We start from the raw sequence: 13,134 nt of genomic DNA on the forward strand, positions 1-13,134 counted from the left end.
GATTTATGTCTGCTTTCCAAAACTACAGCCATCATGGATATCCCTCCTTTCTTTGAATTTCTTCTTTAAAACTGAAAGATTAATAAACGACTTCGTTATGAATGCCTTAAAAGCATCTCACACTAGGTTATTTTTCACTGTTCCTTCATATGTAAAAAAAAAGAACCTTTTTTCAATTCCAGTATTTCTCAAGATTAAAGTAATGGACTTCCACAAATTCTTCCCAAGTAGTGAACTTCCCCCCCAACTAAAACATACTGGGGCATGATTAGAAATTTTTAAAAACCTTATGTTGTTTAATAGGGTTTTAGAGGAGTACTCAACCAAGTGCTAGCACAAGGTGTTTGGGTTGCGGCACCTAAATCTATTCTGGGGGTTTCTTCAATCCTCTGGGACAGATTTGGGAAGGGTAAACAAGACACCAAGAGATGGAAGTTCTGTTGCTCAAGTAGAAATCCTTGGGCAAGCAACAGGACTTCATCAGATATTGGCCTTAGGCTACAATTTTATTCACACTTACCTGGGAGTAAGCCCCTTGAACTCAGTGAGACTTAGTTCTGAGTAGACAGGTATAAATTGCACATTAAGCAGCTACCACAATAATCAATTCTTTAATAAAAAGCAAGGTGCAAATGCTAGAATGTGTCTTTAAACCCTGCTTAAAATAAAATCATCATTAGGGATCATTCAGTTTATGGTTGATCATTCTGTTAATGATACCTTCCACTTACTCATTCTAGTCCAGCTCTCATGAGTTTTAATGAACACTTTTTCAGAGAGGAAACTTGAGAAGATGATAGTGTGTGTATATATATAATATTGTGTGTGTGTGTGTATGTGAGAGAGAGACAAGACTTCATACCTCTCAAAATTGCTGCCGCTAAACTTATCAGAGCACACTATAATTCCAAGTTTTGCTGTTCCCATGATGTTTACCTGTCTGGCAATTCTCTGTGTGCTCCGGAAATGTTAGCAAGTTCCTGGCAAACACAGGATTTCCTATAGCCTTGAAAGTATTTCTTCCATTTTGTAAGTGAGGTAAAGGCCTAGTTAGAAATAAGTCAAAGAAGTTATTTTCTTTTGGCATTGATGTTGGCAGCATGAGTGAAAGGCAATCCATGCAACCAATCTGTCTCAACCCTTCCTCCTTCAGCAACCCTCAAACCTCTGGTGCGGATGGGCTGAACAGCGGGGGCTGTGTCATACAGGGGAAGTGCCCAGAATTGAGCAAAGGGATCTTGCTTCAGCAATGAGCTGCATAGGAAGAGGAGAAAGATTTGTTGCATGAGTTGCCTTCTGCTCAGGCAACCACTGAACACAACCCTTCACCAAATAAAAGTTAAGCAATATTTACAGCACAATCCTAACCACATCTCCTCAGAAGCAAATCCCACTGAATTCAATGGGACTTACTTCCAGGTATGTGGGGTTAGGATTTCAGACTTTGTGTTTAGACATTATGCTGGTGGATGTTGGTATTTCCATAAGCGATTACGATTACCTTGTCGTACCTTAGAAGTCAAACGGAATCGGTTCCAGAAGTCTGTTTGACTTCCAAAATGTTCAGAAACCAAAGCACGGTTTCTGATTGGCTGCAGGAAACTCCTGCAGCCAATCAGAAGCCGCGGAAGCCCTGTCGGACGTTCAGCTTCCAAAAATAGTTTGCAAACCGGAACACTTACTTCTGGGTTTGCGGCGATCAGGAGCCAAAACATTTGAGAACTAAGCTGTTCAAAAACCAAGGTTCGATTGTACAATATAAATCATATGAACCAGAACCATAAGAAGGGGAAGAAAATGATTTAACATGACAAACAAATGGACAAAACAAACAAGTCATCATCAGGGTTTTATGGATGCAATAGACACAAAATGAATGTGCTGTCAATCTATAAAGCAGGCACAGAATTTGACTTCCCAACCATACATCTATTGCTTAAAAAATCTGAAAATATTAAGAACTCTGAAAATTTGAATACCAAGCATTATTTAGATTAGGAAAGAATACAGAAACCTTACCTGTTCCAGTCTGGAAGACTCCTCCTATAAATAGAATCAAGAGGCAACACCTGCTGCTGACCTTTGGTTTCATCAAAGATACGACGAGCTGCAGCAGTAGTCAAAGTGACAACACAGTCCATGTCACTTGCCAAATGCCAAGAAATAACCTTTGCTGCTTCATTATCTTCAATTTGTGCTAAGTGTGAAATCTGACAAAATAAAATAATGAATTTGAAAGGATGAGGTTTTTTCCCCTGATGGGAGGAAAAATATAGATTCCCTGTGCCCTCAGTCTAGTTAGAAAGTCAAGACACTGCTATTTTTGCTAGGCTTCAAGCCTACAGGAAATCACAGATACCACCATTTGAAGAATGTTTGTTGTAGCCAGGAAAGGTGAGACAAGAAGCTGGACATGGAAATAGCTGTGCACAAAGACACAGTTATACATGGACTATCCTTCAGTGTGACATGGCAGGAGAAGTTAAGGAAGAAACGAGATGGTTCTTTTGCAGTGTTACTGGCTACCTGGGGTAATATTAACAAGTGCCCTTATGGAAGTTTTATTCACCTTTTCCATTCTCATCTGCTATAACAGACAGGCCCCAATTACAGTTCTCTAGTGCTGGCAATACTGTAAAAAAATATAACAAAAATATGACATGGGTCATATTTTTTGGCCTTGCCCTAAAATGACCTTTTTTGACAAGTATACTATACAAAACTGAAGAAATAATGGGATACAAACTACCAGTAGATTCAACCATTAGATTACTTGGCTATGTAAAAGACCTAGTCCTATCTGAAATAGAGAAAATATATATAGATATAGATAAAATTTATTCATTACTGGGTCCATTGTAAAAAGAGAAAAACATGTAGCTCAGACTATTATGTTATATTGCATACTGCTAGTATACATAATAAAGATAATGATAGGGGGAAATGTGAGGAAAGTACTACAGAACATCCTAAGAACTAATATTTTTCTTATTTTTAATTTTTCTTCTCCACTATCTTATCTTCACACCACCATTTCATATGTAATGAAAAGAGAGAACAGTGTATGGTATCCTAGAGGACTAGTTTTTTTTAAAAAAATTAGATGATCTTATAAAGAATTAAGACAAAACTCACCTTGCCCAAAACATCTTTGTCTTTGGGATAATCGGAACATGTGCATGTTCTTCTAGGTTGTTTCATTATTCCTTCCCGCTCAGAGATTTTCTCTTTTAGTAGAGAATTAGCAAAGTGCAGCTGAAAATTAAGATAAATTCTTTACTGAAGGTATGCACCATCAAGTAAAATAAATCACAAGTACTGATTTTGATGTAATGTTAAGCTAGTGGCTCTAGTCTGTATGAACTAAGGGAGTCGTAAAACAAAAGAGCTTGAGTTGTGTGCACAGTATAGTTAAACAAACTATTCTTCATGGTTTAGTTTTATATCCAAACATGACCAGAGTAGATTATTTGCATATGAAGCATTATTAAATACCATATTTACTCAAATGTAAGGCGCACCATTTTTGGCCAAATTACGCTATGAAAATTAGGGTGCACATTGGATTTGATGGTGCATTTACATTCAACAGCAAATACTTTTTTGGTTTCAAGGTTTTGGTCCACATTAGATTTGATGGCACATTACATTTGAGTAAATACAGTACTTTGCATTGTATCTAGCTGGTATCCCTCCACTCACAGATAGCTCTTTGATTTAAGCAGAGCATTCTGTCAAAGAACAGACATAAATGTGATCTTCAGCAATTTCCCCTCCTCCCTAAAGTCCCCTTGATCAATGTTCCAATGACAGACGATTCACCAATTGGATATAACCTATTCATGCACCAACTGGATATAACCTATTCGTTTTCTGATTAGAATTTTAAGTAAGAAAGTGAATTTATCACTCTTAAACATCTCAAAATGAAGTTAGGATTTTTCTGTGCTTGATGTAAAAAGCTGTATCCAACTGACAATAGTTTGTTATTGCAACTTTATGCACACTTACATGGGAGTAGGCCAAACTGTAGTCAATGATATCTGAAGAAGTGTGCATGCACACGAAAGCTCATACCAGTAACAAACTTAGTTGGTCTCTAAGGTACTACTGGAAGGAATTTTTTTATTTTGTTTCGACTACGGCAGACCAACACGGCTACCTACCTGTAGTCAATGGAACTGATTTCTGAGTAGATATGCACAAGATTACACTGTAGATGCAGATTAGAAGCTTTGCTTCAAAACACTGCTCATTTGAACCAAATAGCAGAATCTGCAAGTTACCTTGCTATCAGCTGGCAGACTGCTAACTAATGGGCTCCTAAGACAGGCAACTTACATTCTACTTTTCCTGAATAATGAGCGTGTGCTCTCTCACAAATTCAGGATCACTTCATGTGAGGTCACCTGAAATTGCACCTGGGTTGTAGTTTCTTCATGTGGTGAGATTCAGCATGGCTCAGTTCCTGATATGCACTGTGTCTCCATGTTCTCACAAAACAGTCTTATGATTTGTAGTGACCAGGGTTTTTGCCCCAGCCGGAATTTGCCGGAACTCAGTTCCAGCACCTCTCAGGTGGGCGCCATTGCCATTATAATAGAACAAGAGAGGCGTTCATGGTGAGTTCTGGCACTTCTTTTTCTAGAAAAATAGCACTGGTGGTGACATGAACTGATACCCCAATCCCAAAGGTGAGTCACTAGATAAAAACAGAGAGCCATACCAAGTAGTCACCATGAAGATACAATTTAAAGATAGTTCCATACGATTGGCAGATTGTAATAAAATGGGCATCAGTGAGTAAGAGACCATGTTGCCCCTTTATACGCTTGCTAAGGACAGCAGAGGACTGAAAATGGGGGCTGAGAAAAGTTTTAACAATGGCTGTGACAATCTTGAGAAAAAGAAACCTTAAGTGGAAACAAAAGTATTAATGAAACTGTAAGTCTTGCTTCTATCTAAACCTTGCGAGAAATTTGTCGGGTCATCTATTTAGGTATGAGGCTAAGAACTGTATGCTATAGATACTTTTGTGTAAGCCTTTCCTGAAGTCATACTCTACTTGTCCTCACTAGGATTTTGTTAGATATCTTGATGGATAAAAATGAAAGAAAATGAAAAAGGCCATACAACGTTAGTCTGAGGTATATCAATCCGAAGTCTTTTCAGTTTATCCTTCAGTTGGGCCTCTCTTGTTTCAGCCTCCTGAACTTGACCTGAAACAATGTGTTGAGTTAGTAAAAATTAGTTAAGGCTGGTCTGAGGTTAAGTTCACACAGCATGCTTAACGCTGTCATGCGGTGAGGAACCACCCACGCCATTGGTCTCATCGTCAACCGAATTAACATCAACTGTTGATTCACATGTGCAAAATAAAATAATAATAATAATAATAATAATAATAATAATAATAATTCAGAGCAAGCACAGACAAATGTATGATACCACCTGAAGCTTAATACTTTCAGTGGTGATAGTTTACGCACTCAGCTAAGAATTATCAAATGATTCTGGGGTCAAATCACTCTTCTGAATGTCTACACAAGAATACGTGGCCACAGAAAGAAAGATCAGCAATACATACAGTGAGCAATCAGAATGATCTCCATGATTGCAGCTGTGTTCTTTTATCATCGGCTGCAGTCACAAAATCAGCTCTCAGCACACTATGGTCTGGTCCACGTACCACATACCTAAAGTCACTCTTGGTTTAATGTGAGGAAGTAGCATGCTGGTTGGTGCAGGATGCTGAAATCGGAGACGGTTTGCTCCTGCCCTGTTCCTATTGTGTTACCAGGAAATAGGCCATGGTCTGGTTCATCTTGTCATCTGAACCGGGACTCATAGTTCCTTTCTCTCCAAACAAATCACAAGAGGAAGTCAAGAAGACAAACAGGCCACGAGTCTAGATTTTGACAACAAGCAGACCAGACTGTGGCTTGTTTCTGGTAGCATGGCTGCAACAGGAGCAGGGCAGGTGTAAAGCATCTGTGTTCTCAGTAGCGTTGTGCACCAGCATTCTGCTCATTCACATTAAAGCATAGTTTATTTCAACTGTGATTAAAGGTAATGTGCGAATGAGATCTATGTGTACAGCTCAATTCACACCAAATAGCTGTGTATACTACTGGATGAAGAAATTACTCACAGGGAGTGGCTGTATATTGTGAACCAGTACATCATAGCTCAGTCCAAATCCTGTGCTCATTGTTTCCTAAACACCAAGTGCAGAGCTTGCGAAGCTAGCAGAGCTTGCATCACAACACGCCTGACAATCTCCCCTCATCTGTGACAATGTCAACCACCTGATGTCATTGCGACATTAGATGACTGATGAGAAAACAAGAGATGTATTCAAAAAGTCTTGATATCTGGACCTATTCTAATTTGCACAATCCAAAACTATACTTAAGCACTACTGAAAAGGAGTAGCACATATAAAAATACATGACAACTTTACTAATCTGTGGCCCTGCAGATGCTGCTAAACTATAATTATTATCATCCCTCACCATTGGTAAAGCTAGCAGGGACTGTCAGGAGTTGTAATTCAGCAACAACTGAAGTGCTAAAGGCTAGCAACTCTTGGTCTGTAACAATGAAAAATACATTCAAATGAAAACAGTATTTGTATGTTACTTACGCTTCAGTTCAGTTAGAAGCTGATTTCTGGTGTCAAACGTGTCTCTATATGCAGTTATTGACTTAGAAAGCTTGTCTCTCTCTTTTGAAAGAGTGGCCATCTGCTGTTGTTTCTTATAATCTAAACAAAAAAAAATTTGCAATTTAATCCATTCTACTTCGTGGGTATTTTGGGAAAAGACCAAGTACAAAATGAAATGTTGCATTGATAATTGAAAGAATGCAAGAAAAAAAAGATTTAAAGATTTATAGAAAATACACATTACATTTTAGAAAGTAAAAAATAGAAACAGTTGAAACTCACCATCATAAAACATAAAAGGCAGACAATAAGGTTCCAAACGTCGATTCAAAATGGGTATATCTGGCTCAAATACAAGAATATATTCAGTACTATCTCTCCCTGGACTATTTTCTGCCAGCACAAGATCCTGAAGAAAAACAGACATATATTTTTATCATTGATTTCAGATTGCTGTATATAAAAATATTTGTGCAAAAATTAGCTATACTTTCATTCCATATTAATTCTGACATATACTAACAGAACATTTTTAGCAAAAAGTATTTTTTCAAGGTTAAAAGGTTATATGTACCATTGATCTAGCTTACTTTGTAACGTAAGACATAAAATGAAGCTTCAATTTAGAAATATATCTATACCTTGTATGCTCTCTTGGTAAGCTTTTATTCATTATTCTATACTTAAAAATAGTACAAAAGGCAGCATGGAGAGAACCGAAATGAATAATACGTAGTAAAACAAAACATTCAACTCCCAATGTGGAGTTAAAGTTACTGCTATTACCATGGAAGCAGACAGTAGATCCCAAGGGATCAGAGCTTGTCATAAGAAAAAAAGAATCACTTCTCATCAATAAGCACTAAAATATAATGGGTGCCAGTTTGTAAATACTGAACATGATTGAAATAAACCATTGATTTCAATAAGCTTTATAGGTTTAATTCTTCGAATGTAATAAACAGGACTTAAACCTGCCATCCTATAATCTTTTCCTGGGAGTAAGCACTGTTGAACTTTGTAAGAATTTTTGTAGATATATAGGACTGTGCTATAAATTTACTTATTTTCTCTGGATCATGCCCATTAGTATCTAAAGTTTCTTAAAACACAGGAAAAATGTAAGGAAAAGTGACACATGTGCAAGAGAATACATGGCTGCTTTCGGTTTTAGGAATATTACCTCTAAACTTACATTACAATTATGTTTAGAAGACTCACCTCAATTTCAACAATTCCTCTGTGAAATGGAAACTCAACTGTATCTGTTTTACCCTGAAACAGTGGGATGTCCTTAACTTTATCAGTTGAACTTCGAATTTTAGCTATGATTTTCCCATCCAAGTCATTGCCAGTGCAGTTTTTATATTCATCCTTAAAATTAAGAAGATATTAGAGTTGTGTACCCTGCCCATAACATGTATTTTGAGGTTGGAGTATGTGCACATATTTTGTTTGTGTGCCCTTTTTGTTTCCAGAACTCTTCGGAAGTTTACAGCCCCTTTCCTGCAAACTGCACTGTCCTGAGCTTAAAATGCAGTTGGGCATTTCAACTTAGTTTTACTCAAAGTAGACCCACTGCAATCAAGTGCTGAGGAACAACCCACACCATTGGCCCCAGTATCCCACAAGGTAAATTAATAAGCCTAACTAAGTCATGTTCATTAATTTTAATGGATCTACTCCAGGTAAAACTTAATTGAAAACCACCCAAGATCTTTTCAATGGGGAAAAAAAAAACCTGGGAAGAGTGAAGTGGGACTTTGAAATGCTTTTTTATATTCACTGATAGTCATATTCAGAGGAGACTTTTGAAATTAATGGGTCTACTCTGAGTGTGAATTAGATGAGAATCACCCTTTGTAATTAAGATTATGGATGACTGCTGTTGAATACTGGGAATAGGCTCCATATATCTCATATCTTACTTTTCAAGTGGAATACCGTAAATTCCAGGTTTTTCAGTCTCAGCACGCCTAATCACAAAGACTAAACCCCAGAAGACTAAACTTCCACCTTATAAAGAATTGCTGGAATAACCCAGGATAAAATTTAAGGTTTTTCCTAAAACAAAATACAAGTAATGGGCTGCCAACCTTAATGGAAATGATAAATAAAATACAAGTTAACTGTTTACATGTGGGGTGGCCCTCAGGCCCAGGGACCAACTGAGGCCCTTTAAGCCTCTCTCTATAGCTATATGGCCAAACAATCAGATGGAACTTAAAATCCACTTTTTTCAAAATATTGATTGTAAAGCAGGAAATAAGAGAACCAATGTCTATTTTATCCAGCTTCAATATACCTTTCTTAAAAAGTGAAATCCATTCCATTTTAAGTCATTTTATTATATACAATCCTACTTAATTACCATAATAACGAGAGTCAAGTCTTTGACAAGGGTCCGACTGCCAAGACTCTGAGCATTAGTAACGGCAGGAGTATTTGGCAAAATTCTTGGCATCAGCTGTGTTGGTTCATTAGGCTCCACTTCAAAAACAATCTGAGGAAAAGATCATCACAATACTCAGTTCACAGTCTTAAAGGCGGTCAACAAGTACTGAAGCATGTCTTTTAAGGCAAATCAAGAATAGAAACAACCTTAATTGTAGAATACTAAGTTTCCAATTCATATGTATTCTTCTTGTGTGTTTTGCTTCCATACAGCTGGGCCCATGCTGTAGTTTTAACAACTGCAACTGACAGCCACTGCTGTCACTGCTATAGTTCCTACACTGCTATCACTGAAGGCCCCACTACACAAAAGTGGAAATCTCACTTCAAAACTTGTATGAGTTGGGCCAAACTACATCTATTTCTGGATTTGTGCTTATTCACTGCAGCTTTATATAATGCATTCGAGAAAGTATTAATGCTACTAATTAGCCCATCCCTGTGGACCTTTACATGAACTGCACAACAAGGAATTGTGGAAAAGAAGTAGCTGCTGTTGTCACAAGTATTTCCTAAAATGCTGTACTACTCTCTTCTCCACCACTGTTCCATATGACAGTGGTAGAGCAAAAACATACAGAGGAAGGCCAGGTACTTTTGAATCAGGACTTGCCTCATTCATTGAAAAAATTGGGCTTGATCTAGTCACTGAGACACTGAGCTTATGTATGGGAGAATTCCACTATAGAATGCCCATTATAGATAGTTCTCTAGGTGGTGCATTTTTTTAAACCTCCAAAAATATAAAGTACAACATGGAAATCAAAAGCAAATTAAAAGCAGCATCAATCTAGTAAACCCAGCAACAGAGAAAACAGTAGTGGCAGAGAGCAAGTTTTAAAAATGGAAAAGTGGAGCGATTCTTCTATTGTCGGCATCCGTCTCAGGTGGTGCTACGGGTCAGTGTGTCTGGCTGTTAACCAGAAGGTTGGTGGTTCGGGTCCACCCAGGGATGGCTGTGGACAGGATTCCTGAACTGCAGGGGGTTGAACTAGATGACCCTTGGGGTCCCTTGCACGACAGCATGATTTCTGGGTGGCAGCAGTGTTTAGACTGTTTCTTTCTGGGTACCTCCAAATGGAGAAAGAGGGATCTCCGTGTGTATATATTTGAGCAGGAAATTGGGGGATGGGAAGGGAAAAAATGTCCCTTTAAGTTCTGTCGAATTTGTCTGCATATGAGTGGTTATTCAGGGACTATCATTTTAAGTGGATAGATGAGTTCCTTATGAATAGACTTATGAATAGCACTAGCTCTTTGGAAGACTGCTCCTTTGAAAACAGACAAGTACCTAGACTTCTGATATTTTGTCACCTGTTAAAAATGTTTGTTTCACCAACTGTTTTTAGAGAATTGGCTTGACTCAGTGTTGGCCATTTGTTCTGTATTGTATTATTTTATTGTTGTATGACGTTTTAATGATTTTAATGGATGGGTAGGTTCATGCGAGAGAAGGAAATACTTCAGGGAAAGGCCTTTTTATTTCTAAGAAAGTAGTAAAAGTTGAACAGGTTATTCAAAACATCAACATAAATTAGCTTGTAACTCATTCAAATCTTACGAGATAAAATAAGAAAAATGTCTGCAGCAAATTACAGCATTTTATTTTATAACTGTTATTTCAAAAGCAAACCTGTTCGCTGTTAAGAATGTTTATTTTGTCAATGGCAAATGCAAACTGGATGCTGTAGGTGCCCACTTTCTCTGGAACCATTTTTTGCCTAAATTGCAAATATCAGGATTTTAGTAGCAAAGTAAAACTTTCAATATTTATATTTTCTAACACAAACCCACCTCTCTATTAAATGAGGATACATTTTATGAGCTGAACCAAATGTTTCATTCTTTCAATGCAAGTAGATCTTGTTGAAGGAAAGACACCTGAATCTAACCCAAAGTTTCTTCTAAGTAATATATTTCCCCCTCATATATCTTATTCTAATTACTAATATACAAAAAATTAATTCCTATACAGTCATAACTCATGTTGCATCCGCTTCATGTTACGTTCTTTCAGGTTACGTCCCGTGGCGACCCGGAAGCACTGGAAAGGGTTACTTCTGGGTTTTGCCGCTCGCGCATGCGCAGACATGCAAAATGACGTCACATGCATGCGCATAAGCGGCGAATCACAACCCGCGCATGCGCAGACGTGCCGCTGCAAGCTGTGTTCTTTTCATGTTGCGAACGGGCCTCCGGAACGGATCCCGTTCGCAACCAGAGGTACCACTGTATTTGAAGACTACAAATACAGACTACGTATAAATGTAGTTGCCTTGTCATATGCTGCAACAAAAATTATCTTAGTTAAACGCATGCAACCCCCTCAATGTTTTCTCCAACAACTTAATTAGTCTCCTTTAAATCAAACTCTACCTTGTAAGCAAACATTCTGGATTAGTGATATGCTTAACACAGGCATTCAGCAGAGAGCTAAGTTGAAAGAATCCCTACATTCTGGATTTGACATTTTTTATCAACACAACCTCATTCTGGTTGCATTCGGCTTCAACCTCTTTGCAATATTTTAATAGTTAGCCCTTATTTTGTTCTTTGCGATAGATGAACATTCTATTTTGAAAACTAAACAGTGCAGTAAAAAAATTCAAATAATCATTAGCTTAGTAAGGTATCTGCTACTGTGGAGAGCCACCCCATTTTACATGTGGAAAACCAGCTTCTATTTACAACTGCTTATTCGCTGGTGGTGTGAAGGGGTTCCTAATTTATTCCCACCTTTGTGCTTATATTTCAAATCTTGTAGCTGTTGCCCCCTATATCTTTACTATGACATTTACAAAAACCTTAATTTATAACACAGTAGCTATGTTACTTTAGACAAGGTACAAACCAGTAGATTCACTTTGTTGTCCTTTATTATTAACTATAAAGAAAAACAAGGTAAATTCTGACTATAACAATAAATTATTATTATTGAATTTATATTCTGTGAACTGTCTTGAGACCCTAAGGTACAGGGTCACAGAATAAAGAGATTGACTGAAGGCGAATACTATACTTAAATTGGTTACCGTTTCTTTAAGGCTTATATTTGCTTTTATAGGGTTTCTCTTATTATAAATGGCAGTTACTTGCTAATACAGAAGCTTACATAATACTGGCTTGTAAAAACTTAGTTCCTTTACCTATCAAACTCATATACCAATTACATTTAGTCATTTCTCCCCATATCAGTCTGTTTCACCATCAGGTATAGAGGACTTCTGCTGGTTTTCTCTAAGCCAGGCTTTCAGGCAGTTCTCTCTCTGGTTGGTTCCAGTAGCTCCTTGCTCCACTCCTGCTTACTGGCCTTTGATGGCCTCTCTTTCAATCTTTGACTTAATTTAGTAATTTAGCTCTTTTGGGGAAAGACTGTATTTCCAAGCCTCTTCCTAACAATATATTCAATAGTCACTTGCCTGGCTTCCACCTGCTTCAACTCCAGACTTCCTTCTTTCTTTCCTCTTCTGGCCAGCAGCCTCAGACAGTTATGCTTTTTCCCTGGACAGTCAAAATTCTAGCCAGCCCACCCTTCAACCAATTAGATTTGAGTGGCTCAAAATTCTACACCCCCATCAGAACACTTGCCCTACCCAATGAGTAACAAAGAATTTCTATCCAGCAAGCCAATCAGAAGTGAAATTTTGCAATCTTAACTCAGTTTTAAAAAACCCCAGCTTTTCCCAGACCAGTCTTATGCAACTAGTTAAGTGACAACTGCCAGCCACCAATGGATACTTAGTACAGTGGTACCTCTAGTTACAAACTTAATTCATTCTGGAGGTCCGTTCTTAACCTGAAACTGTTCTTAACTAGAGGCGTGCTTTCGCTAATGGGGCCTCTTGCTGCCACTGCGCTGCCGGCGCACGATTTCTGTTCTCATCCTGGGGCAAAGTTCTTAACTCAAGGTAACTCTTCCAGGTTTAGCGGAGTTTGTAACCTGAAGCCTTTGTAACCTGAGACGATTGTAACTCGAGGTACCACTGTAGTTGAAATGTCACTGTTTACATAAC

At 37.9% G+C, this 13,134-nt stretch overlaps 1 protein-coding gene across 1 annotated transcript in view; it reads right to left on the reverse strand.

Moving 5' to 3' along the window:
- Nucleotides 1-13,134, reverse strand: part of SMCHD1 (structural maintenance of chromosomes flexible hinge domain containing 1) — a 60,774-nt gene that overhangs the window by 4,487 nt on the left and 43,153 nt on the right. Inside the window, exons 35-43 of the mRNA XM_083622456.1 lie at nt 10,755-10,842; nt 9,039-9,170; nt 7,889-8,041; nt 6,950-7,076; nt 6,647-6,766; nt 5,134-5,219; nt 3,136-3,255; nt 2,020-2,210; nt 937-1,046 (exon numbers count right to left, since the gene is read on the reverse strand). Coding sequence (XP_083478582.1) covers nt 937-1,046; nt 2,020-2,210; nt 3,136-3,255; nt 5,134-5,219; nt 6,647-6,766; nt 6,950-7,076; nt 7,889-8,041; nt 9,039-9,170; nt 10,755-10,842 — 1,127 coding nt within the window. The remainder of the gene's footprint in view (nt 1-936; nt 1,047-2,019; nt 2,211-3,135; nt 3,256-5,133; nt 5,220-6,646; nt 6,767-6,949; nt 7,077-7,888; nt 8,042-9,038; nt 9,171-10,754; nt 10,843-13,134) is intronic.

Source organism: Podarcis filfolensis, assembly GCF_964270895.1.
Source record: "Podarcis filfolensis genome assembly, chromosome: 7".
Classification (NCBI taxonomy): Eukaryota; Metazoa; Chordata; class Lepidosauria; order Squamata; family Lacertidae; genus Podarcis; species Podarcis filfolensis.